At 42.4% G+C, this 24,982-nt stretch overlaps 1 protein-coding gene and 1 long non-coding RNA gene across 5 annotated transcripts in view; one reads left to right on the forward strand and one right to left on the reverse strand.

Moving 5' to 3' along the window:
• Positions 1–16,270, reverse strand: part of ERCC6 (ERCC excision repair 6, chromatin remodeling factor) — a 79,523-nt gene extending 63,253 nt beyond the window's left edge. For all 4 annotated transcript variants that reach the window (XR_015241695.1, XM_086680255.1, XM_025918162.2 and 1 more), the window contains exons 1-5: positions 16,130–16,270; positions 10,897–11,332; positions 8,937–9,057; positions 6,006–6,117; positions 1,023–1,740 (exon numbers count right to left, since the gene is read on the reverse strand). Coding sequence is in view for 3 of the 4 variants with exons in the window: in XM_086680255.1 (XP_086536381.1) it covers positions 1,023–1,740; positions 6,006–6,117; positions 8,937–9,057; positions 10,897–11,318 (1,373 nt within the window). In the remaining variant the exon portion in view is untranslated. The remainder of the gene's footprint in view (positions 1–1,022; positions 1,741–6,005; positions 6,118–8,936; positions 9,058–10,896; positions 11,333–16,129) is intronic.
• LOC147576045 (uncharacterized) lies at positions 15,961–24,737 on the forward strand. The gene is made up of 3 exons (XR_015241696.1): positions 15,961–16,234; positions 20,703–20,844; positions 24,387–24,737. It is a non-coding gene; the product is annotated as an uncharacterized LOC147576045 (long non-coding RNA).
• Positions 24,738–24,982: the final 245 nt, after the last annotated feature.

Consider the following 24,982-nt stretch of genomic DNA (forward strand, 5'->3'; position numbering starts at 1 on the left):
TCAAGCCCCACATCGGGCTCTGTGCTGACAGCTCGGAGCCTGGATCCTGCTTTAGATTCTGTGTCTTCCTCTCTCTCTGCCCCTCCCCACTCTGGATCTGTCTTTCTCTCTCAAAAATAAACATTAAAAAAAATTTTTAATAAATAAATAAATAAATAAAGGGATCTTTTTATCTTATTTACCTGTTTTATTTATCTTTCAAACAGATCCCCTTTCCCTTGCACCTTGTTCGTGCTTGGTAAGCTCATGTGGGAGACCTGAGGCATGGCAAGGTCGTGCTCAGTGGGGCACACTGGTATCTGCAGCATACAGACCATTTTCCGGGGCTCAGAAAAAATATATGGCAGCTGACTTCCTGAATGAACACATTCACCTTCCCTTTTATCTTATTTGCATCTTATACTGAGAGAGCCATGGAAAAAAGCCAAAGTCAATCTCCAGCATAAAAATGACCGTGAAAAGGAAGGGTATGCAATGAGCATGAAATACACTTCTGGCAGCATGACGGGTTTATAATTCTGTAGGTGACAGAATTGTCTCAAGACAAGGAAGGAGGGATTTAAGAAAACAAGCTTATTCTTTCATACACCAACGCTTAAATTTCAGCTTCTTTTTGGGACAAATCCTCCACAATCATTTCCCTGCTTCAAAAGAAAACAAAAACCACCACTATACAAGCCAGTCTTCTCCTGACCCCTGTTACAGGTGACCTCTCTGAGTATAAAGGCATACATCTCACACTTTAGTCCTCTGCATGCATCTTGCCCTGGCCCTCCCCCAAGCTTTTCTTCTGAGACTCGTCCCAAATCTGAACGAAGATACAGAAATTAGAAGCATTCCGTATCAGCTCCTCTGGGGACTTGGGGGTTCTGCTCGTTTAGGAGGCTAAGGATGCAGGAAGTCCAACCTTTGGATAAACGGGGGTCTAATACATTAACCTGAATCTAGAATCCTTATTTAATAAACCTGCTGCCTAAGACAAAGCAAGCAGTACAATCTCTTTACAATCTCTGCAGACTGACCTTAGCCGCTGCTTATAATAATCTTCATCTCCATCATCTCGGCATCTCACTACTTTCCGACCTCCTCCTCCACAGGTGGCTTCTGCTTCTTCCCCAGAACTTGGAAAAAAGTCATCCCCCATCTCCTGCACCGTGACTTTTTTCTGCCGCTTCCGGTGCTTGAGCACAGGTTTCAGCACGGAGTCAGGGCCTTCTCCGGTCAGCTCAGCCCCCTCTGCCTCCTCCTGCTCCTCCTCCGTGGGGAAGTATTCGGACTCTTCGCTCTCAGAGGTGCCCTCTGCCTTCGGCTTCACGTCAGACTCCAAAGGCTTCTTTCCTTTCGGCAAGCCCACTTTCCCTTGGAAATGAAGAGCCCTTTTCTGCAGCTTCTTGATGTGCTTTCTCAAGCGCTTATCTGCTTTCGAGAGAACTTTGCTTCGCTCACTTGGTTTGTTTTCACTGAGTGTTGCGCTCAGCTCAGAGGTGCCCGAGGCCGCAGTTTTCCTAGCTGCTCTTTTATTACAAGCTTGCTTCTTCCTTTCAAAAGACAATTTTGCTTGATCTGCCAAATACTTTTCAAAGCCTGATGCTTCATCGAGCATTAGTTTTCTAGGCTTTTTCTCCTGTTTCTGAGGGATCTGGGTTCCAAAAGGTGTCATCTGGCCAGTGCGGATGAGCTCTTCCCAAGCAGCCTCCTGGACAGGCATGAGCATGCTGCCGAGACAGGATGGCCCCGGTTCTGAAAGAGGGACGACAATGCACTGAGCACTAGTGTGAACCTTTCCAAGAGTACGACACAAGGACTCACTTATTCAATAAATAGCACCTACAAACAACTCACATTTAAAAAACATACCGTGGATGTACTAAAGCATATTGTACATAAAAGAACAGAATAAAATTTATTATAGCATTCATCATACCACGTTCAATACACTCCTATTCAAAAAGGTGTTGTATGGAAACCAATCTGACAATAAATTTCATATTTAAAAAAAAAAGGTGGTTTCTCAATAACTTTTTCTAAAATAATGCATTATAAATACACTCTCTGTGTATCTAAAGACAGAGCTACTCATTTACAACATACACATTTCTCTGTGTTTCTTCATCAATTAAAGAGTAGCCCCCAAGGAAGCAATCTCCCAAGTTTCCATGTCACTTCAAATACCAACATTCACATGGACTTAAATTCAAGAGATAGTAAAACAGAAAACATAAAGAATCAGCATGCACCTACATAGGTAAAACATAAACATTCACTCTGCACTGCCCAATATAATAGTCACCATGTGGCTTTTTAAGTCGAAAATTCAGTTCCTCAGATGCACTTGCCGTATTTCAAGTGCTCAATGAGCCATATGTGGCTAATGGCTACCATAATGGACAACACAGACAGCATTTCCAGCATTGCAAACAGGTCTACTGGACAGCACTGTGTTAAATGTGCAAAGTTAACTAACAGAAAAGAGAAACTAAAATTGGAAGTTCTGCCGAGCAATATAAAGTCACCCAGATATCATCCCTCTTTCGTTAGTTGAACTTAATCTCTGGCAAAATTATTTCACCCACAGCCAAAATACAAACGTAAGTAAGGCTGAACAGGAAGAATCCATATTCTAAAAATCTACATTTCTTGTAACCAGTGTTTCACTAAACTTGCAGTAAAGAACAATACACATCAGAAAGGGCACAAATACTAAATGTACAGCTTAGTGAATTTTCAGAAAAAAAACATACCCATACACCGACATCCAGATCAAGAAACAGAAATCACTACTACCCCCAGATGCACCACCCTTCATGGCACCCTCCAGTCTCCACCCCCCCAAAGTAATAACTGACCATACCATTAACGCTACAAACAAGCTGTACCTAGCTTTGAACTTTATGTAAATGGAAATGTTTGTACTCTTACGTCTGGCTTTTTTGCTATAAACATGCTTGTGAGAGTCATCCTTATTGCTGAATATCGTTGCAGTTTGTTAATTCTCATGGCTGTTAGTATTATATTATACAAGTATACTATAATTTTTCCATTCCACTGTTAATGGACATTTGGGTGGTTTCCAGGTTTTAGCTACTATGAATTATGTTGCTATGAATATTCCAGTACACCTCCTTCAGAAATACATTTATACATAATTCTTTGGGTATGTTAAGCTCTAGCAGACACTGCCAAATGGTTTTCCAAAGTGGTCCTATTAATTTTAAGTTCTACCAACAGTGTTTGAGAGTTTCAATTCTTACCATTTTAGGTATTCTGGTAGTTGTGTAATGGTACCACTTTGTGGTTGTAATTTGTGTCTCCCTACTAACTGATGAACTAGGGCACCTCTTCATAGGTTTACTGACCTTCTGAATAGCTTCTTTTGAAGACAATGTTCAAGTCTTTAGCCCTTTCCTAAGAGTTCTTTAATACACTCTGGATTTGTGTCCTTCAATTATACATGTATTGCAAATATCTTCTCCCACTCTGCAGCTTGTCTTTTCCCTCTCTTAATGCTATCTTTTGATGCACAGTTTAGTTGTGATATAGGTCACTTATCAAATCTTTTTCTTTACAAAACGCATTTTTGTGTCTCGTTAAGTCTTTGCCCCAAAATCATGAAAATACTTTCCTACGCTATACTCTAAAAGCTTTGTGTTACCACTCACATTTATATTTTTATAATCCTTTCAGAATTTATCTTTCTACATAGAGTAGCAGGCCAAGACTCATTTTACCTTCATGTGAACCACTTACCGAAAAGACGACACTTCCCCATAGCACCGTACTGCCACATGCATCATAAACCAACTAATCACACATGGGTGGGTTTGTCTGCTGGACCCTATATTCTGTCCCACTGATCTATTTGTCTTTCCTTGTGCAAATACCCACTGTCTTACTTACTGCACCTTAATCACGGGCCTTGATATTCTGTTCCTCTTCAAGGCACACTCTTCTCAGGATGCCTGTGTAACTTAGTCGGTTGAGCATCTGACTCCTGATTTCAGCTCAGGTCATGATCTCTCAGTTCGTAAGATAGAGCCCCCACATTGGGCTCTGTGCTGACGGTGCAGAGCCTACATGGGATTCTTTCTTCCCTCTCTCTCTGTCTCTCCCAGGTTCATGCGCTCTCTCCAAATAAATAAATAACCTTTAAAAAAAAGAACGGGGGGGGGGGGGCGCCTGGGTGGCGCAGTCGGTTAAGCGTCCGACTTCAGCCAGGTCACGATCTCGCGGTCCGTGAGTTCGAGCCCCGCGTCGGGCTCTGGGCTGATGGCTCAGAGCCTGGAGCCTGTTTCCGATTCTGTGTCTCCCTCTCTCTGCCCCTCCCCCGTTCATGCTCTGTCTCTCTCTGTCCCAAAAATAATAAATAAACGTTAAAAAAAAAAAAAAAAAAAAAGAACGGGGGGAAGGGTGCCTGGGTGGCTCAGATGGTTGAGTGTCCGACTTCAGCTCAGGTCATGATCTCGTGGTTCAGTTCATGAGTTCGAGCCCCACATCAAGCTCTGTGCTGACAGCTCAGAGCCTGGAGCCTGTTTCAGATTCTGTGTCTCCCTCTCTCTCTCTGCCCCTTCCCCGCTCATGCTCTCTCAAAAATAAACATCAAAAAAAAAATTTTTTTTAAATCGACTTTTCTTGGCCCAATACATTTTTATATCAATTTTAGAATTAGCTTGTTAATGCCCCCACCCTCACCCTATACTTCCCACCCCACACCCTCTCTCTAAAACAAAAACAAAACGAACAAAAAAACCACTATGGAAATGGTCAGAGGGCCAAAAGGAAAACCAGTAGAGACTGGGATCCTGGAAGGCACAGAAGTATCAGCTGCTACAGACAGGCCAGGTGGAACAAGAATGAAAAGGGGCTTTTGGAATTGGGGAAGTCTATTAATCCTGGGCAGTTTTACCAAAGAAGCAAGAGAAGGTACAATGCAGTGGCAGGTTTTAGGCAGCCGGACAGGAACAACGAGAACATGGAACCTCAGCAGGAGAAAGCCTTGGTTACAAGCCCAACGAATTCAGAGACTGAACTTTTAAAAGTCCATGTCTCTAATTTTTTTTTCAATGTTTATTTATTTGTTGAGAGAGAGAGCGCGTGCACACTAGCACAAGAGGGGCAGAGAGGGAAAGAGAGAATCCCAAGCAGGCTCCACGCTGTCAACTCAGAGCCCAACACAGGGCTTGATCTCATGAACCATGAGATCATGACTTAGGCTGAAACCAAGAGTCGGGACACTTAACCAACTGAGCCACCCAGGTGTCCCAGTCTTGTATTTTTTTCTACTGCCCTAACTCTTCATAAAAATTCCCCTGTCTTATTGAATAAGTTTCTGGAGCTGGTAGAAGACATTTGCTTGGAAAGCTTAAATGCTAAGAAGCTTCAATCTATATTTCAAGTATTAAATGACTGAGCCACTACCAACAATTTCTAAACACACACCCACACATACACACAGACCACAAAGATATTTCATTTCAGAGCTTACGCATTTTCCCAAAAGGTTTTCCAAAAGACATTCATCCTACGCAGTAATTAAAACAAAATTACAGCCATAGTATAACCTGAATGAAGATGCCTTTTCATTAACGAGAAGTGATGCTTGGAAAGCCTGCCAAACATGTCCCAAAAAGATATGTAAAAGCAATTCTATGAATGTTGACTGATGATGTTGGGCTTAAAAATGTAATTTGATCAAGTTGTTAGCTGTCTCTACAAAATTAACTACACAAGAAGGCTAAGCTCCCTAATTTATTAAACATAATAAATTATGTGCACCAGCAGCCTCTAGTAGATGCAGTTAAACATTTACTTTCATTCTTTAAAAACCCCACATGACTTAAAACAGATTTGGTTCTGCAGAAGTAGAGAATAAAATTTTCCTAATTCTGTTTCAACACTAAGGCAAAGAAACACATTTTTGGGGAACCCTGGCCATGACTGAGGAGATACCCTCCACCAACTTCAGGCATCAGGCACCAATTCAAGAACAAGGAGACACTGTTCCTCACCTGTATCCTCTTCCTCCAGACCAGCATGATCTATTTCAACTTGTACCTCTGCTCCTCCAAGGATGGCCTGGAGACGTTTTTGTTTTGCCGTGATCTTCTTTAACTGTTGTTCCTTAAATGGTAAATATTGAATACAGAAAACAGAAATGATTTATTGCTAAATACCAAAGATAAATGTAAAAACCTTAATCAAGAGCAAAATAAAACAGAAATTCCGTATGTTACTATTATTAGATAGAACCTCATTTGAGCTACTGCCACTTTTCTAGCAGGAAGCAGGCCTCCAAGCATTTCCATCAGGCAGGCATCCCCGTCTGTACCCCCTCTCTTGGCTGGGCAGCACAGCTGTCTATGTTCACATGCACTGGCTCTCCACTGACTTGGGAGGTGGAGCTGCTCTACTCGGTTTTCCCCCATTACACACAGGGCAAATTATTAAGCTTTTGTTTCTGACCTTACCAACCAACGGGCTATGAGGTCAATAATATTCTCTGGAATAAGAAACATATACACAAACGTTCAAACACTTGAAACAGTCAGCCCCCTTTGATAATCTACCATATTTATGATTGTCCTTTATAGTATTCTACCCAATCACAAGATTTTAAAAGGAACATAGGGACGCCTGGGTGGCTCAGTCAGTTGAGCCTCTGACTTTTGATTTTGGCCTGAGTCATGATCTTGCGGTTCATGGGATTGAGCCCCATGTCAGTCTCTGCAAGGACAGCTCAGAGACTGCTTGGGATTCTCTCTCACTGCCCCTCCCCCGCTCATGCATGTACTCTCTCTCTCTCAAAATAAACATTTAAAAAAAAAAAAAAAAGGAATACACATTTTGATATACCCTTTTACCCTCCCACCCATGACACCTCTTTGTCTTTTCTCCCTCTACACCACCAGAGCTCAGCTATGCAGCCATTCTTAGGGCCTCTCCAATTAATTAGGCCTAAGGTACCTGGTTCTTCTCAAGGTCAATGTTTAAACACCAAATATGAGTATAGGACAAGGAGAAACACTGGATATAAATGCCATGTTACACTAAACTGCATTTCATTTTCTTTTAGTCTTTCCCTCATTTAATCTCATTTAAACAGATTTTAGGTTAAATCTCATTTAAAAATGAGGAAATCTCATTTCTCAGGGTACCTGGCTTGCCCAGTCAGTTGAGTGTCCAACTCTTGATTTTGGCTCAGGTCATGATCCCAGGGTCATGGGACAGAGCCTTGCGTTGGGCTCCATGTGAGCGTGGAGCCTGCTTAAGATTCTCCCTCTCTCTCTCTCTCCCTCTGCCCATCTCCCCAGCTCTCTCTCTCTAAACACACACACACACACACACACACACACACACACACACACACACACACAAGATAGCCATTCTCAAAAAACAAAACAAAACAAACAGCCTTTCTCTCTGAATAGTCTAACCATCAAAGGACTACTTTAGAAAGATAGGAATATACAGTTGAGTTACACTAGTACCTAAAATGGCCCAACATTTGGTCCTCACTGCTCCTTGAAACCTCAGCTCACCAGAAGCCCAAGATTAGAGGTCTCTGCACATTAATTTGCATATTCCAACAAGAGGCCAGATGTCCCCAAAGCGGAGACCCTGGCTACCTGAAACCACTGCGAGCTCTGAACTTTGGGCTGCTATTCTGGTGAGAGAAGATGGGGTGGTGAAGATAATGGACTGGTGAGCAGAAAGCAGGAGGAACCGAGTCTATATGCGTCCACTAGTGGAGCTTAAATAAGATATGTAAGAACTTTACTCACTGCAGTGGGTCAACTGCAAGCACAAAAATATCTGCTAGTCATTTTGGATGACATTTTGGATCAAATGATCAAAACTAGTCATTCCTATCTACTCCAATATATTTTCATAAAACACAAGTAAATACTAAAAGCTGTTTCAAACCCCATAAAAACAATGTCATAATCTCAGATCTTCCCTTGCCTGAAGTTGTACAACCCTCAATGCAGACCCATCAGTGTGGCTGGGTGATGACTGCAATACCTAATGCTGGCCTCTCAGAACAGTGAGCATGAGTGTGAGAGAGGTATGGCTATACCAACAGGAAACACAGCATACACAATCAGTACAAGCAGGAGCTAAGCAGAAGAAAAAAAGGAAATTCACACCACACAAAGAGACTGGATGAGAGGCCAGCATGCCAAACGGGAGCCTAAGCTGGGTAAAAGAAAGTGGCAAAGCAAGGAAGACCATAATCCTAAACATGAATAAGGCAGCACGCAACGCCAAGAAGGGAACACTTTCTCAAACATGTGTGAATGTGTATTTTTTTTTCAACATTTATTTATTTTTCGGGACAGAGAGAGACAGAGCATGAACGGGGGAGGGGCAGAGAGAGAGGGAGACACAGAATCGGAAACAGGCTCCAGGCTCTGAGCCATCAGCCCAGAGCCCGACGCGGGGCTCGAACTCACGGACCGCGAGATCGTGACCTGGCTGAAGTCGGACGCTTAACCGACTGCGCCACCCAGGCGCCCCATGAATGTGTATTTTTAAAAATATTTTTTTAATGTTTATTTATTTATTTTGAGAGAGAAAAAAAAAGAGAGATCATGCAGGAGGGGCAGAGAGAGAATCCCAAGCAAGCTCCAAGCTCTCAGTGCAGAGCCCAACACGGGGCTCAATCCCGCAAGCCACCAGATCATGACCTGAGCCCAAATCAAGAGTCGGACACTTAATCAGCTTAAGCCACCCAGGTACCCCTAAAAAATATTCTTTAACAGGAGATATTAAAGGGAAACAGCTGAAAAATTAAACATACAAAAGGAATTCAAAATTTTTTATTATAGACACATGCTTCACATATTTTAACTACTTTTCGAATACTTCCTAAATATTAAATGAACAGAAATGATTACTTTTTCAAAAATGCAATACTTAAATGTGTTATTTGGATTCACCTTATTATACTTCTGTCGTTTTACAGAATCTAGTTTCCTGTTGACGTCTCTGTTGGTGGCAGCTTGAGGGCTAAGTTGTTCAATAATTTTATTGATTTGCCTTAGGGATGTCCTACATGACCTGAAAAATAAGATACAGTGTCTATTTTCCACTCTGGTAACATTTTTTTTAATAGTGTAAGATGACAGAAATGCTAAAACAATGTCCTTTTACTTGTTAACTAAAAGATAAAAGAAACTAAACCAGAATCCATATTCTTTTTGGCCACATATTGAATTTGAAGGGCTATTAGAAGGTAAGATAACTGCTAAGCGTTTTCTTTGATCTGGCTGATTTAAACCAGCACATTCCCATCTGTAAGCTGTTTCATTCATTCTACAAGCATTTTAAGGGTCTACTCTATTCAAGAGACTGTGCTAAAACAGTGTGCAGTAAGTTACCCTGTTAGACGAAAAAATGCGTATGCGTGGTTTGGTTTTTTTTTTTTTTAAGATTTTATTTTTTTTAGAACACTTTTAGGTTCACAGCAAAACTGAAAGGAAGGTACAGAGACTCCCATATACTTCTTGCCCCAAACACACACACCCTCTCCCATTATCAACAAGCCATACATGGGTTTTTAAAGTCCCATTATGGAAGTCACCCAAAGTTTGGGAAAGAACTAGAAATGCTTATACATTTTCTTATACAAGTCAGGTATCTGTGACAATTATTTTTCTTTCACAATATTGGAAGACTTACTTGCTGTAGCATTATATTTTACAGTGTGAAGGGGGAAAAAATCAACCTATGTTACGCTGCTCCTAAAACACACACCACAGAATGGTAAACTCCCAATTTTCAAAACACAAATTCAATCTTGACACTTAGGTAATTTGCTGTTTGTAACCTTTGTGGATTTCAGGATAAAAGATGTTATCAATGCAAGTTACTGGCAGTCTAACCACGTGTCACCATCGCTCTGTTAACCTGTGTTGTAATTCTGCAGCACTCCGCCGTCACCTATGCAAGCAGTAGGTCAAATGTAAAGGTGTGTTCATTATAAGGAGTCGAGCTCCTCACACCTGGAGGTCAGAGTACAAGTAATCCAGAATGCCTGCTACTCAAGAGGCCAAAAGAACACACCAAGAAGCTGCTGGCAGAAAACGTCCTTTAAGTTCCCACAGCATCTGTACCTCAGCCTCCCCCACTGAGGGCAGCCAACAGTCCCACCTCTCCCCTCCCCAGCCACCCACATCCAAAACTGCACCATCCCTCCACCCATTCCTCTCCTCCTTCCTGCTTGCCTGACACAGCCTAGAAAACTGGTCATGACAGGGCAAACTGGCAATGGGGAGGAAGTTCAATCTTCCACCTGCCCCACCTTTTAGCCCAGGTCCAGGGCCTGTTTCTCCTCTAAAACACAAATGAAGTCTCCACAGGACATCATTTTTCCTACAGAGTCACAAGTAGGACAGAAGAAAGGAAAAACAAGGAGTTGTTTCTCATTATTTCTAGAAATACAAATCTGAAAAATTACCAAAAGACTGTCACTTGGTTTAGACACAGGAAACTGGAAAGAAACTATAGGACAAGAGAAAAATGTGAGGGGGAGGTGGGTGTGTTCCTGGTGTCTTGAGTAGGACACATCACACCTTTAGGTACACTTCTCCTGAGAACCATTTTGTGCACATGCTTGTGAGTTTTGGGGCACTCGGAACAGTACTTCTCTCTAGGACGTTATGCATACACAGGCTATTGTTGGCTGGACTGGGACCCTAACTACCATGTTCAGTGCTGCTCCTGAGGGAAAGGGCTAGGGTTCACACACAAGGCCAAAGACTGCCCTAATTGACCTCATCTTTCAAATTAGAGGTTCTATCAATTTCCTAAATTTCTGGAATACTACAGCTATCATCTGAATTTCTCTGTCACATGTAAACACAAATTCTGCAATCAGAGAAGACGGTCCACACTCACGTGAGGTCATCCAGGACTGAGCGATACTCTTTCTCTGCATCAGCAAGTTGGGCCGCACGGCTGGCCTCATGAATGGCGCTGTCCACCTGCCGAAGCACACCCTGTTCCAGCACGTCCTGGTCATACACATCCACACCCAACCCCTGCAGTTCAAGAGCCTGCGCACTCAGCTCCACCGTCTGTATCTGATGTCTGTCGATGTGCAGCAGGGCTGGCCCTCTCCTCAGAACTTCTGATGAACAGCCCTCGGCAGAAGTGGATGGTCCGCTGGCAGAGGAACAAGAGGGGAGGCTTTCCTCCACCTCTGCATTGCCGTCATTTTCTCGTTTTATTGTCATTTCTTGTTTATCACTGACACACTGACTTTGTAAACAGTCTTGCTCCTGAGCTTGGCTTGAGTGGGGGATTCTTGCATTTTGCATCCTCTACAGACTATCTAAAAGGAAAAAAAAAAAAAAAAGGTATGTAATAAGCTTTTTGGTTATAAAGAGTTGATATTTATATAGTTTCTTAAAAATCTTATAATTAAAGGGGGCGCCTGGGTGGCTCAGTTGGTTGAGTGTCCGACTTTGGCTCAGCTCATGATCTCACGGTTTGTGGGTTCAAGTCCCATGTCGCGATCTGTGCTAACAGCTCAGAGCCTGAAGCCTGCTGCGGATTCTGTGTCTCCCTCTATCTGCCCCTCCCCTGCTCACACTCTGTCTCTCTCTCAAAAATAAACATTTAAAAGGAAAATTTAAAAAAAAATGTACAATTAAAGAAGCCTGATTTCTCAAAAGAGCAAATAATAATCCTCCAATTAGGTATATTCAAGTTCCAAATACTATTTTTCTTAAAAGGGTACAAGCTATACATATTCTTGAGATTTGATAATAAATAAGAAAAAATTAGCCAAAAAAGAAGAAGAAGAAGACAACGACGACGACAACGGCGACAAACCAGTAGGAAAAAATGCAGTAGCAGCAACAAAACACATTTGGAGAACCAGCCAATAAAGCTGGCAACCAAAATCTTGACTGACACCCTGAGTGTCTTCTCCAAATCAACTGAAGTCATTGACTGCTGCTTTCCAAGTTAGCATTTTCACTGCATTATGGCACAAAAGATTCTCAATACAGTGGCTTGATTAACTGTGATATGCAAATTTAGTGAAGTAAGGAACAAGCTTCTCTATGACTCTGACACTAGAAATTTTTAGGCTAAACATTTACTCTAATAAACACAAACTACAAACAAGACATAAGAGCACCACTCAAATCTGAATCTGAGAAAGATTAAATACTCTCAAAAATAACCCCATTTCAATGTGCAATACAATTTGCTGCAAATCAGGTTGGCAAAAACAGTTTGGGCCTGATAATAATCCAGTACAGATGAGGAAAATCCACCCTCACACAATGCTGGTAGGGATATACTAAAGCTCTTCTGGAAAGCAATTTAACGGTATCTATTAAATGCATTAGATTTAAAATGCACATGACCAGGTATTTATTCCAGAGAAGTACTCACATGTATATAAGGATGTGTATTGTAGCATGTCAATAATTTAATACAAGCATTAAGTATTTTCGGTGACAAGGATATAAAAGTCTTGTAAAGTGAAAAAAAATTCCCCTAGGACGAACACATTTATGTTGGTTAAAAAAATGTGTATCTGTATGTGTGTGTATGGAATGCATCCAAAGTGATCTGGAGATACATATTAAACTATTGGGGAAGGGGAAGCAGAAGGAATAGGGAGGAATAAAAGAAGCTGTTATATTTCACTCCACATACTCAGGAACTCCTTGAATGAAAATGTATTCACCATATTGACTGCGTAACTATCTAATAAATACATCAAAAAAACAATCCAATAACCAACAGCCTTGCTTTTTATTTAACTGTGAATAAAGGAAGGTATCTTTCACCACTGAAATTTTATTCATATGAAATGACCAGAAGATCTCCCAGTAAGCCCCACTGATTTCTCATTAAATAAAACCATTCCAGTGGCCAAACACTAGGATACAAAGATGCCAGGAACTTAGCACCATCCCCTCCAGAGTAGCTCACTTTCTAGGGGAGGAGAAACATGTCAACAACATGGGCAGGTCTGCAGAAGAGCCACCAACAAGAGGCCACCTGGATACAGAGGAAGGGACAATCCATTGGGTCTGGAACTAAAAACAAAAACAAAAACAAACAAACAAACAAAAAACCAAACATATACAAGCTAAAATTTGAACACCTGGCCCAAAGTTTGATACACAGAACATACTCCATATGTGCTGAATGGAAGTAAGGTTCAGAGAAGAGTCTAAAATAACAAGTCCAATGTGACAACTGAGTCACTGGTGAATTCAGTCATAAAAATGAGAATCTCAGAAAGAAAGCAGATGAGAAGAAGAAGGAGGGGCTGGTAGAGAGCTTATAAGCCACAGGTAACATGTCCAGCACGCAGTCAGAAATGCAAATCTTGGCTCAAGAGAAAGGTCTAAAGGAGATGTGGATGTATCAGCGGAGCAAACAGCCCAAAGAATCCTAAGACTATGACAGGTACCAGAAATCCTTTCAGAGGGTAAGACGCTAACACTGCAAAGGTTAAAAGTGAACAGCAGAGTAAAAAGTTCTTCCTTTTTTATGCCTTCTGATTATTTTCAGAAGAAAGGATCAACTTGGTGCTCTATCATTAGCTAGCCTGCATTTTCAACACAGAGGGCAGGATCCTGGCTCAGGGCCTTCATACTGGCTGGAATTAATAATTCCGTTGTCACTGTTCTTATTTGTACATATACAAACATTCCTTTTTTAGTTTAAAAAAAAGACATTAATTCAATCACAAATCTTAATAATACTGTAGTACAAAAACAAAATTAAAATTACGATGTTTGGAAAAAACTTCTAATAATAGAAAAGAAGATGGTTAAAAATGGGAAACAATATGGCAAGTTCATGTAAGGAAGCCAGAAGGGATTTGGAAATTAGGTCACTAATTATCTTAGTAAAATAAGTGTCAGTGGAGCAATGGGGACGAAAACCAGACTGCAGTGAGTTAGGTGAGTAGATCAAGAAATGGAGGCCACAAGTGGGTAACCTACCCCCCCTAAGGAACCTGGCTGTGGAAGGGAGACAGCTGGAATGACAAAGTAATAATGGGTTGGGGGAGGGAAATTAAGTCAAGAAAAACTATAGAATGCAATAAGGGGCAAGGAGCTGTATAGGGAGACAACCTACAGAGAAGGTTGTACAGGAGACAGTAGCAGGGAAAGACCAAGTATAGATGTAAACAGAAGAAACATCTTTCTCCAACTCTGGCAGAAGAATGATCTTAATGTATCTAAATCCGTAAGTGCAGAAGAGGAAAGCTGAGGTGGACCACAGAGAAAAAATCCTGCAAGGCAGGAAGTTTGGGCATCTCCTGAGCCAAAGGACAAAGTTGGGACGGAGGCTGGAGAAGAATAAAAATCTGGAATAAATGTCCTATAGAAGAGAAAAGCTGATGGGGAACAAACACTGGTGATGGGTGTGGAGGGCCCCCCAAAACAATCCCCAAGGCTGTACAATTTCCTCCTTCAGTAATTAACATAACAGTCCCAGGGGAAATGTCACTGTTGGGGGTTTTCTGAGCAGAAGTAGCAGAGGACAAAAGGGCATGGATACAGATGCTGAGGAGGAGACTAGTTCAAGTAATTGAACTTGGGGTCCAAGCTGGGGGGGGGGGGGGGGAGGCCGGAAGGGACTGGAATAGGAAGACAGGGAAGGAGAGAGGAAGACATCAAAAAGCCACTTGAAGAATGACTGTGGACCAAAGGGCAAGCTGGGAATGAGAGCTGAACCCAGGAGGTTCTCATCAGAAGATAAAGGGTTTCAGAAGTGAAATAAATCATCCATTCAACAATTTCAATTATGCCAGGCAACATACTAGGTTAACTAGTTTCTGTCCCCATAGACTTTAGAGTCTCTTGGGGAAAACATACATTTTAAGAATTATACACACGTATACATATTTGCACATACAAAATCTATGCTCATATATAAATTATATACACAAATGTAGTTATAGTAACTGTTATAAACAAACAGGATTTTTCAGGACAAAATAACAGAGGAACCTAATTGACAGGGCAGAGGTAGGTGTGAGAAGGGAGGCTGATAAAGTGATACTCGGGCCAGTCTCTGAAGGATGAACAGGATTAATCAGGCCAAAAGTGGAGTGAACATCTTGCAAAGAAATGTGTAATTTCTAAGGCTGATGAGCTGGGGCATTTGGGAAAATGAAAGAAAGGTGGAACACAGTGAAACTTTTTTACTTTATCCTACATGAGTAACTGAGTTAAAGTTGCTGATAAGGACTCCATTCCTTGTGTAAATCTTACAGAATATCTTCTAACACTCTGCAACCCTTAATCATCTTGGAATAACGGTATCTTCATTATCCTCCCCTTTGAGCACTGGGGCTTCTGTGGGAAGAGCTGAATTGTGGTATGCATATTTTATTGTAACCATGCCTAACTGGGGATGGAGTGGGGCATAAGGGAAGATGGAGGAGTTGGCTGGGTCACAAAGGACCTGGGAAAACATTAACTTGGATTTTATTCCAAGAGCAATGGAATGATTTGTAAGGGTTTTAAACAGGGTGATGATGGTTATGACCTATTTCACGTTTGTAAGAGACCACCTGGGCTACTGTATGGATAATGGATTAGAAGAAACAGTACAAGGAGATGATGGGAGACACACGGGTGAAAAGTGACGGCAGCTTGGAAAAGGATGACAGCTATGACGATGGATGCTACGTGGGAAACCAATGTAACAGTATTTATATGTGGACGGCTCAATCCTCCTCCACATACTCCCACTTGACTATGTCAATGCCCAAAGCGCCTGACTTGAATTTACCCCGATCCTCTCTTTCAAGTAACAAACTCCAAACAGGGCCGCGCTGACCCTACGCGCCGGAGCCCACACAAAGCTCAGAAGTGATGTTCCGTGGCTGGTCGGCTAGCCTGCGGCCCCAAGGTTGCTACCTCCCGCCGCCCCAGGTGGCCGCGCGCTACTTCGTCAGTTCCGGCCGCAGGTGCGCCGGCACGGAAGGCGCGCGTCAGGCCCGAGGGCCAGCTCCCGGCCGCCCCCGCGGATGGGATCCTTCAAGGCGGCCAGATGGCCGAGGCGAGGCCGTGGGTGCCTGGGAGTCCGAGCAGGGCCCAAACATCCCCTGCCCGACATTTAGCCCGGCCATCCGAACACTCACCCCAGGGCCGCGCGGCCACCCGTACGGAAACGTAGACGCCTCCACCGCCACCAGCCGTGGAAATTAGACTGGGGCCAACTGCTGCGCATGCGTCTTCAGTCCGCCGTAAGCACCGCCCCCAAGCGTGACCCGACGAGCGTGCGAGGGTGGGGCCTACTGTGCATGCGCCAGGCTCCCTGGAGCAGCGGGCGAGGTCACGTGATTTGAGGGTGCGGTATAGCCTTCACTTTTTCCTTGGAGTTGTTCTTGAGTGTCGTCTGGGCAAACGGTCGGCTGTGTGGTTTGGGCCCGGGCTTCACTCGTGGTCAAAAAAAATACCGCTCTAGGAAGGCGATTATAAGAAACACAAGACATGTTTCCATAGAGAGAAAGAGAAAGGTACACGTGTGCCACAAGAATGTAAATGCTTGCAATTAACCGTGAAGTCCAAAGAAAGTAAGATTGGGAAGGGAGCTGGCTTGAGTGTTACTTTTCAATAGCCACGCGCGGTAGACGTTGTGATCCCTGTTAGTCATCTGGCACGGCTGTTAGCACGCCAAAAATAGGGAGAGGGCTTGTATATCTCTGTTGCCCCTCCACCTCCCACACACATAACTTGGGCTGGGACGGTGTACAGTAGGCTTACATGAATGTCTTCATTGCATTGAGTCAATCGTTTAATAATCTGTCCTGATATCAAAGCGGTAAAAAGAATTTTGAGCCAAAATGAGAAGTTTTGTTTGGAGCATTTGAAGAAACAAAATGTCCACACCTAGGTTCAGAAGGAAGGGAGGAAACTGATCTTTACCTAAGGAATAGCCCAGGATGTAGCCCGGCCGCAGTGGTAACGGTACCAAACAAGGCAGCATCTCAGCCCAGGGATCCCAGTGCTGGGAGAGGGTACCAAAGCCAGAAAGTCCTCTGGGAGTAAGAATCTTTGTGTGGTTTTTTTTTTTGTGTGTGTTTTGTTTTGTTGCTTTGTTTTAGGGAAGGACCTTTGGGTCCTGGGTAGGGAAGTGCCTTCTTCGTTTTGAAGCCTGAAGTCGGGCTATAGAAAAAGGGGGCTAGGAAGCTACTTGGTAATGCTCAGTAATACCCCCTTATCTCTCCCGTTAGCAAGGTTAATTTACATATACTTCAGGTCGTCCCACATGAAAATGTACCTCAGTTTTTAAAAAAAGGAATAAAGAATTCTAGTGATCTTCTGAATACAATAATTGAGAATAGAAAGGCATTCGTAAAATATTAGTTTAATGCTTGAGTATGAAAGCTGTTTCTCCCAGATGTATAGTGGTTCCCAACCATTTTGAGAATGAGATCCTCTCTTCAATGGGCATTATTTTGGTGAGCCCATATGTATCAATCAGGATTTGGACAGGAAGCAGATGGTACACTCAAACTTGGATAGTTGAGAATTAATAACTTTTACAAAGGTGTGGACAGGGTTAGGAAAACAACTCAAGATTGCACAATACCCTGGGGCCAGCAAGACCTCAGGAGCTATTCCTATATGTTATGAGCTGGACTGCATCCATCCAAATTCCACTGAAATCCTAACCCCAGTAGCTCAAATGTGACTGTATTTGGAGAAAGTTTCTCTAAAGACCCTAAAAAACTTTTATTAAGCTAAAATGAGGTTATTAGGGTAGGCTCTAATCCAATGTAACTGGTGTCCTTATAAGAAGAGGAGATTGGGGCATGGACATGCACAGAGGAAAGACCATGTGAAGACACAGGGAAATGACAGCCATCTACAAGTCAAGAAGAAAAGCCTCAGAGGAGACCAACCCTGCCAACCCTCGATCTCGGACTTTCAGCCTCCAGACTGTGAGAAAATGAATTTCTCTTGTTTAAGTCCCCCAGTCTGTGGTACTATTTTTTGGCAGAACTAACAAGTGAATACATCATCCCTAGGCATGAAAAGCGTAATGGGAAGACATAGGTTCAGAAGAGAATGGTTGAATGGAGAAAAACCAGTTGACGAGAGAAATGCACCAACCCGTGGTCACTCGGTGCGGGGGGAACAAGGGAAATAAATAGGCTAAACTCACTACTCTTCCATTATTTCATCTGCTGCTGCCTCCCATTGGTCAAAGCCAGAGGGCAACAGAGCCTGTTGATGCTACTCTGTATAGATCAGCTTCTTAGAACCCAGGGCAGGGGAGAGAGAGATGGAGAGAAGGTTTGGAGCATCAAACTGAAATATGCGTCATACTCTACACAATTGTAATTATCCCTTTAGTATCCCTTTAATTTGGAGAAGGTGTAATGAGACAGAGCTACTATTAATTCAGTAAAGCTTTTTAGATGAATTTGTGTTTAGTTAATGAAAGGATCTATGCGCTTTCTCTAAGCCAAGTTTCTCCTGACCTCTGTGGCCTGAGAGTAGTAATAAGGTCACATTAGCAGCAACAACTCAGATTTTGGTGACTCCTGTGCCCACCTGAATACTCAGGATTGCTCTTTTCACTCATGCCCTTATGAATGGAATTTAGCACCCTTATAAAAGAGGCCCCAGAGAGATCCTTCACCCCCTCTGCCATGCGAGGACACATCAAAAAAAAAAAAAAAAAAAGAATGTCCGTGAACCAGGAAGTCAGCTCTCACCAGACGCTGAATCTGTCAGTGTCTTGATCTCAGACTTCCCAGCCTCCAGAACTGTGAGAAATAAATTTATGTTGTTTATAAGCCACCCATTCTGTGGTAATTTGTTAGCAGCTTGAATTGCCTAGGCAGAAGAATACAAGAAGTAAGGGTTTTAGTAACTTACTTATAATACTCATTTATGAGCTTAGGTGCCTGAATGGTTTTGTCAACCAAAACCTCTCTCCTCTCCCCCTGTATCCACTCAGTCCCCAAGTTCCATTGCTTTTGCCTCCGCCTTAGATTACACACCTATCCCATCTTCTCCATCCCCTCTGTTCAATCTTGACCGCTGCTACCGATTTCCTACCTCCAGTCTTGTTCCCTACCCATACACTTGCATGCCAATACCAGAGGGATTTCAGACACTTCTGATCACGTCTCTCCTCTGCCTCAGATTCACCCCCACAGGATAAAACCCAAGCTGTTTAACATGTTGTCCAAGCCGTTTCATTATCCTGCCCAATCTAATTTTTCTGTCCTTTTCTCTCTGGATGCCTATGCTCAAGATTTAAGGAAGTATTTACTACTCTAATTGTGATGTGCTGCAGTCGGCTGGACTGGCTAGACAGCCATTTGTGTGCACCTCTTCCCAACTGTCTTAGTCTGCTCAGGCTGCCATAACAAAATACCATGCACCAGGGGGCTTACACAACAGATACTGATTTTCACATGATTCTAGAGGCTGGGAAGTGCAATTCAATTCTGGTGAGGACTCTCTTCTGGGCTTGCAGACAGCTACCTTCTCACTGTCCCCACATGGTGGACAGAGTTCTGGTGTCTCTTCCTTTTCTTATAAGGGCACCAGCTCCATCAGATTAGAACCCACCCCACTCTTAAGACTTTATTTACCTTAAGTACCTTCTAAAGGCTCTATCTTCTAAATACAGTCGCATGAGAGGTTAGGGCCTCAACGTGTGAATCAGTGGCCTCACATTGGAAACTCCAACTTGGCCATGTAGGAGTATTTACACTACAGAAATAGCCAAAATCTGTGAACCAGGGGCTTTGGTAGGAGGAGGACAGTTTATTTTTTCCCAGCCTACCCTAACTTGTTATTTTCAGGTCAATGTGACTTTGCACATGGGTCTCTCTTCCTGGAATTCTCTCACCCATTCCAAACTCAGCCCAAAGTTTCTTTTTTCTGAAGCTTTCCCTGACCCTCTAAACAGAAATAGGCCTTTGTAGCAGCTCCACACCCTGAACCGGTATTTTCAATATTTCTACTGTAGCACTTACTACTTTGGATTTTAACACATTTTATGTTACAAGCACTTTTACAGCCCTGACTATGGGCCAGATTGTCCTCAATGGTTTACAAATATTAACTCATTTAAATATGACCAGAATTTTCATTGTGCCTTTATTTTCTATCTAGTGTTCAGTGTAAGAAACTCTCTCCCTATGCTTACAAAGCAGAAGGACTAAGTTGACTCCCATTTTTCAAAACTTCAGGGTAGTGTCAATGCCCCAATTTTATTCCTCATCCCCCATAAACATGGAAAAACTAATGAAAACAACAATAGAAATATACTGGAAGTGCATTGAACACTGTGCAAAATTGATAAATCTAAAAATAGCAGTAAAAGCATATTATTTAGAATTATGTTACCAAACACTGCAAAAAATAATGTTAAATATATGTTGAATAAATGAACAAATAATTTTAAAGGTGAATAATATATAACAATGAGCAATGGTTATATGATTCCATTGAAATATATATGTATATATGTGTGTTTATGTGCATGTGTATACATGGTGGGGGAGTACAGAGTGGAGATGAGGAACAGTTTCCCTGCTTTTTTGGTCACACCTCCACCATGGCATTCTGTGTCATTATCTCTCTTAATCTCACTGTTTCATATGTTCTGTCCAACTTCATCTTTGCCCTTTTTCTCAAATCCCTCCCTGATTAATTTTTGGCACTGCTTTTTTCCTAACCTTTTAGGGCCATTTCAGTAGTCTTCAGCAAGCACCTTACTCTCCAGAGCTGATCTATAAAAGAAAAGAATAAGAAATCTTGTCATTTGCAACAACACGGATGGACCTGGAGGGTGTTACGCTAAATGAAATAAGTTAAACAGAGAAAGGCAAGTACCATATTACTTCACTTGTATGTGGGACCTAAAAAACAAGACAAGCAAAACAAACAAGTGAAAAACCAGAAATAGATTCGTAAATACAGAGAACAAACTGGTGGTCGCTAGAAGGAAGGGAGCTGACAGCTCAGAGCCTGGAGCCTGCTTCAAATTCTGCGTCTCCCCCTCTGTCTGCTCTTTCCCCACTTGTGCTCTGTCTCTTTCTCAAAATAAATATTTAAAAAAAATTTTAAGTACAAACTTCCAGTTAAAAAATAAGTCACACAGGGGGCACCTGGGTGGCTCAGTTGGTTAAGTGTCCAACTTCAGCTCTGGTCATGATTTCACGGTTTGTGGGTTTGGGCCCTCTCTCTCTGCTGACTCGCTCTCTCTCAAAAATAAACAGTTAAAAAAATAAAATAAAATAAGTCACACGGATGCAAAGTACAACATAGAGAATGCCATCAACAATGTTGTAATAACTTTGTATAGTGACAGATGGTAATTACACTTAAAGTAGTGAGCATTTCATAATGTATATAATTGTCGAATCACTATGTGGTATGTGTGAAACTAATATATCAACAATGCTTCAATTAAATATTAAAAACAAAAATGATAAAATTAATGAAAAATAAATAGGAAAGAAGAAGAAAAGAACAGATATGTATGAACAATGCTCTGCTCAAACTTTAGGAAAAGGTACAGGTTAATTTCAGCGTGCCCTGATTTTAGCAGACTCCACTAGCTCCGTGTAATTTTATCAGCAGTAACCAGCATTGTAACTAAGGTCTGCGGTTGAAAGTTAAGGAGATTCTGACGGGAATCATGACGACTCTGAACACATGAGAATAAAAGTTATTGCTGACCTAGTCTTCCTAAGAGTGGAAACTAATTGAGAGTATAATGCAAAGAAGAATTTGGCAATAACCTGAGGATGTGGACATGTCTACAGGATATCTAATTCCAGATAAAATCTGTCAGAAGAAAGAAGAATCACGTGATCTTAGTATGCTGAATACTGTGGGGCAGTGCACTTGTTTATTCGTTATGTGTGAAGCCCCCTTTGAGCAGCCAACTCAGAGAGAGCTATTCAACAAATGGCCACTAGGGAAAGCAGAGCACCAACTAGTGGGTTAGAGTAATGTCATTTCTAAGAGATGCATCTTATCGAGCGGCTTCTCTGAGCCAGGTGTTCTGTTATTGTGGGGGACACAGAGGTGAACAAGGCAGACAAGGGCCGTGCTCTCCTGAGACTTCCATTCTACCAGAGAGGGAAAAAAAACCCAATAAATTTATTAAGCAGATAAAAATACAAAGTACTAAATGCTATTATGGAAAATAAAATAGGATTATGTGTGAGAGAGTGACTGGAATACCTCTTTAGTGGGTATAGTTTCTGAATAGGAGACATTTTGGCTGCAATCTGAATAACAAAACAAACATCACTACCTGAGTATTAGGTAGAAGAGGATTCTTCACAGGAAGCATTAGTGCAAAGAGGCTAAGACAGGCACAAACCTAGCAAATTTAAAGAGTAGAATTTCTATTTTATTCAAATCAAATCCATTGAAGGGTTTTAAGTAAAGAAGTGACATTATAAACTTACATTCTAAAAGTATTATTTTGGCATAAGGACAGCCATATAGATTAATGGAATAGAATCAGGAATCCAGAAGTAAACCCACATATCTGCTGTCAATTGATTTTCAATACATGTGCCCAGACCATTCAATAGGGAAAGAATAGTCTCTTCAACAAATGGTTCTGAGAAACTGGATACTGACATGCAAAAGAATGACATTGGAATCTACCTCACCCCATGGACAGAAGTTGACCTAAATGGAATAAAGGCCTAAAGTTAAGAGCAAAAATTATAAATTCTTAGAAGAAAGCTTAGACCTTAGATTTGGTAATGGATTCTTAGATATGACACCAAAAACACTGCGACAAAAGAAAAACTAGATCAATTGCTCTTCATCAAAATGTAAAACTTGTGTGCATCAAAGAACACTCACTGTCTAAAAAATAAAAAGACAACCCACAGAATAGGAGAAAATATGTGCACATCATATCTGATAAAGCACTAGAATCCAGAATATATAAAGAACTCTTCCAACACAACAACAACAAAATAATTAAAAACGGGCAAAGCATCTGAATCCACATTTCTCAAAAAATGTATGTATAAATGGCCAAGAAGCACATGAAAAGATGCCCAACATCATTAGTCCTTTCAGAAAGGCAAATCAAAACCACTATTTTTTTACATGGTTATTTATTTTTGAGAGGGGGGAAGGGGACAGAGGGGGGGAGAGAGAGAGAGAGAGAGAGAGAGAGAGAGAGAGAGAATCTGAAGTAGGCTCCACGCTGACAGTGTAGAGCCTGATGTGGGGCTCGAACTTATGAATCATGGGATCATGACCCAAAGTCGGATGCTTAACCAGCTGAGCCACCGAGGTGCCCCCAAAACCATTTTAATTAGTAGTTGCCAAGGCCTGGGGGAAAGGGGAGTTGGAGAGTGATTGCTAGAGTACAGGTTTCTTCTGGGGGTGATGAAAATGTTCTGAAATTAGTGGTAATGGTAATGTTTGCACAATTTTGTGCTTCTTAGGGCTCACCATAGCAGAGAGGACCTGTCATTTACACAAAGGCACAGGCAGCCCGCAGGTCACTGCACTGTTACCTATAGAGCAAGCATACCCACGGGGACTCCAAAGGCTGCACAGATCGCTGACATTCTAAGGGGATGCAGGCATGAGCAAACAATAAGAGAACCACTCCTCCCCCACTGAGAGCAGGTGGTCCTTAAGGGGGGCCCTTCCGTGCACAGGCACATGCCTGTGCCATGCCTGGTGGGCGCAGACACCTGGGGCCAGGAGGGGAGGCCAGGAGGGAGGGATGCCACGTGCTTTCCTCTGCCAGCAGCCCGCTGCTTCTGAAGACCTGGGCAGAGAATCCTAACACCCAAATAACCTGCATATTTACCCGAAAGGACGCAACGGTTTTAACGCCACGTTAGAATACTGGCCAGATGTGACCTGGGTAATACTATCTGGCAAGAGACCACCTTCTCTTTCTCTCCACTTTCAGGAACAGCAAAAGAACCTGAAAATGCAAAGTTGATAGTAATGGTGATCAGAGGGGAAGCAAAAATCACATTTATACCTTGCTAAGTTAAAACTGCACAATTCAGCCTATTACCTTCTGTCACTCATTTTTCTCTCCCTAATATGTGGTGCTAGCCATGTGCCTGGCCCTTGGAAAGCAGAGGAATAAATGTCTGAGTCTTTCAGGAATAAATGTCCTTCTCCTCTGTGGTGATGGATATCCTACGAGTCTTCCATGATTTAGCTCAATTCAGCCCTTTCATAAAGCTCTCCTGACGCCCAACTTCAATCTGCAGGAAATTCTCCTTGTTCTTTGTCCTCAACTTCAGCACAGCGCCGCCCGCGCCCCCCCCCCCAAGATAGCTTTGTAATTGGCCAGGTCACCATCCGTTTCCCAAGATCTCCATCTCAGCTGCTCCTGCAACTTTGACCCTTTCCCTCCAGGGACACAGATGCCACTCCCAGCTTTGTCCTCTCTCTCTGAGCCACAAGGACCGTCAGGTGCTACAGATAAAGAGACATGGTCGCTGACTCTCAATGCAGCAGCCCCTTGGGGACCACAGATCTCAGAGCTAACAGCTGTTCTCAGGTTGTCGGAAGTGGTGAAGCTTCAAAAGCACGCTTCCTCCCGCCTGGCAGAGCCCCTACCCACAACCCACCTCATTTCTGTGAGGTCTGTGTTTAGAGACCCACAGATTCCTCAAGATGCTTTTTAAGACTTCCTGCTCTTGGCTGGCAAATTGTTAATCAGTTTGTGGCAGCATAAATAAAATTAGAGGGTTTAATTAAAACTAATGAATGAGTGAGCGGAGACCAGCCTGGCCGCGTTGCTCTCTGAGCCTCGGAGCAGTAAATAATGAAAGTGTCACACAGCGAGTGAGATGTTTTAGCAGAAGTGTAGGGCCAGCAGAAACGAGGCCACAGAGAGCTCCTCCACCCAAGGTGCAATTTGCAAGTTGGTGGAAACCCCATTTTATGTGTCTTATTAATTAATTCTGCAGAAACTGCTCCAGTTTTCTGGCCTTTCAAAAAAAAAAAAA

This window comes from Puma concolor, chromosome D2 (genome assembly GCF_028749965.1).
Source record: "Puma concolor isolate L17-30 chromosome D2, mPumCon1.1.hap2, whole genome shotgun sequence".
Lineage (NCBI taxonomy): Eukaryota > Metazoa > Chordata > Mammalia > Carnivora > Felidae > Puma > Puma concolor.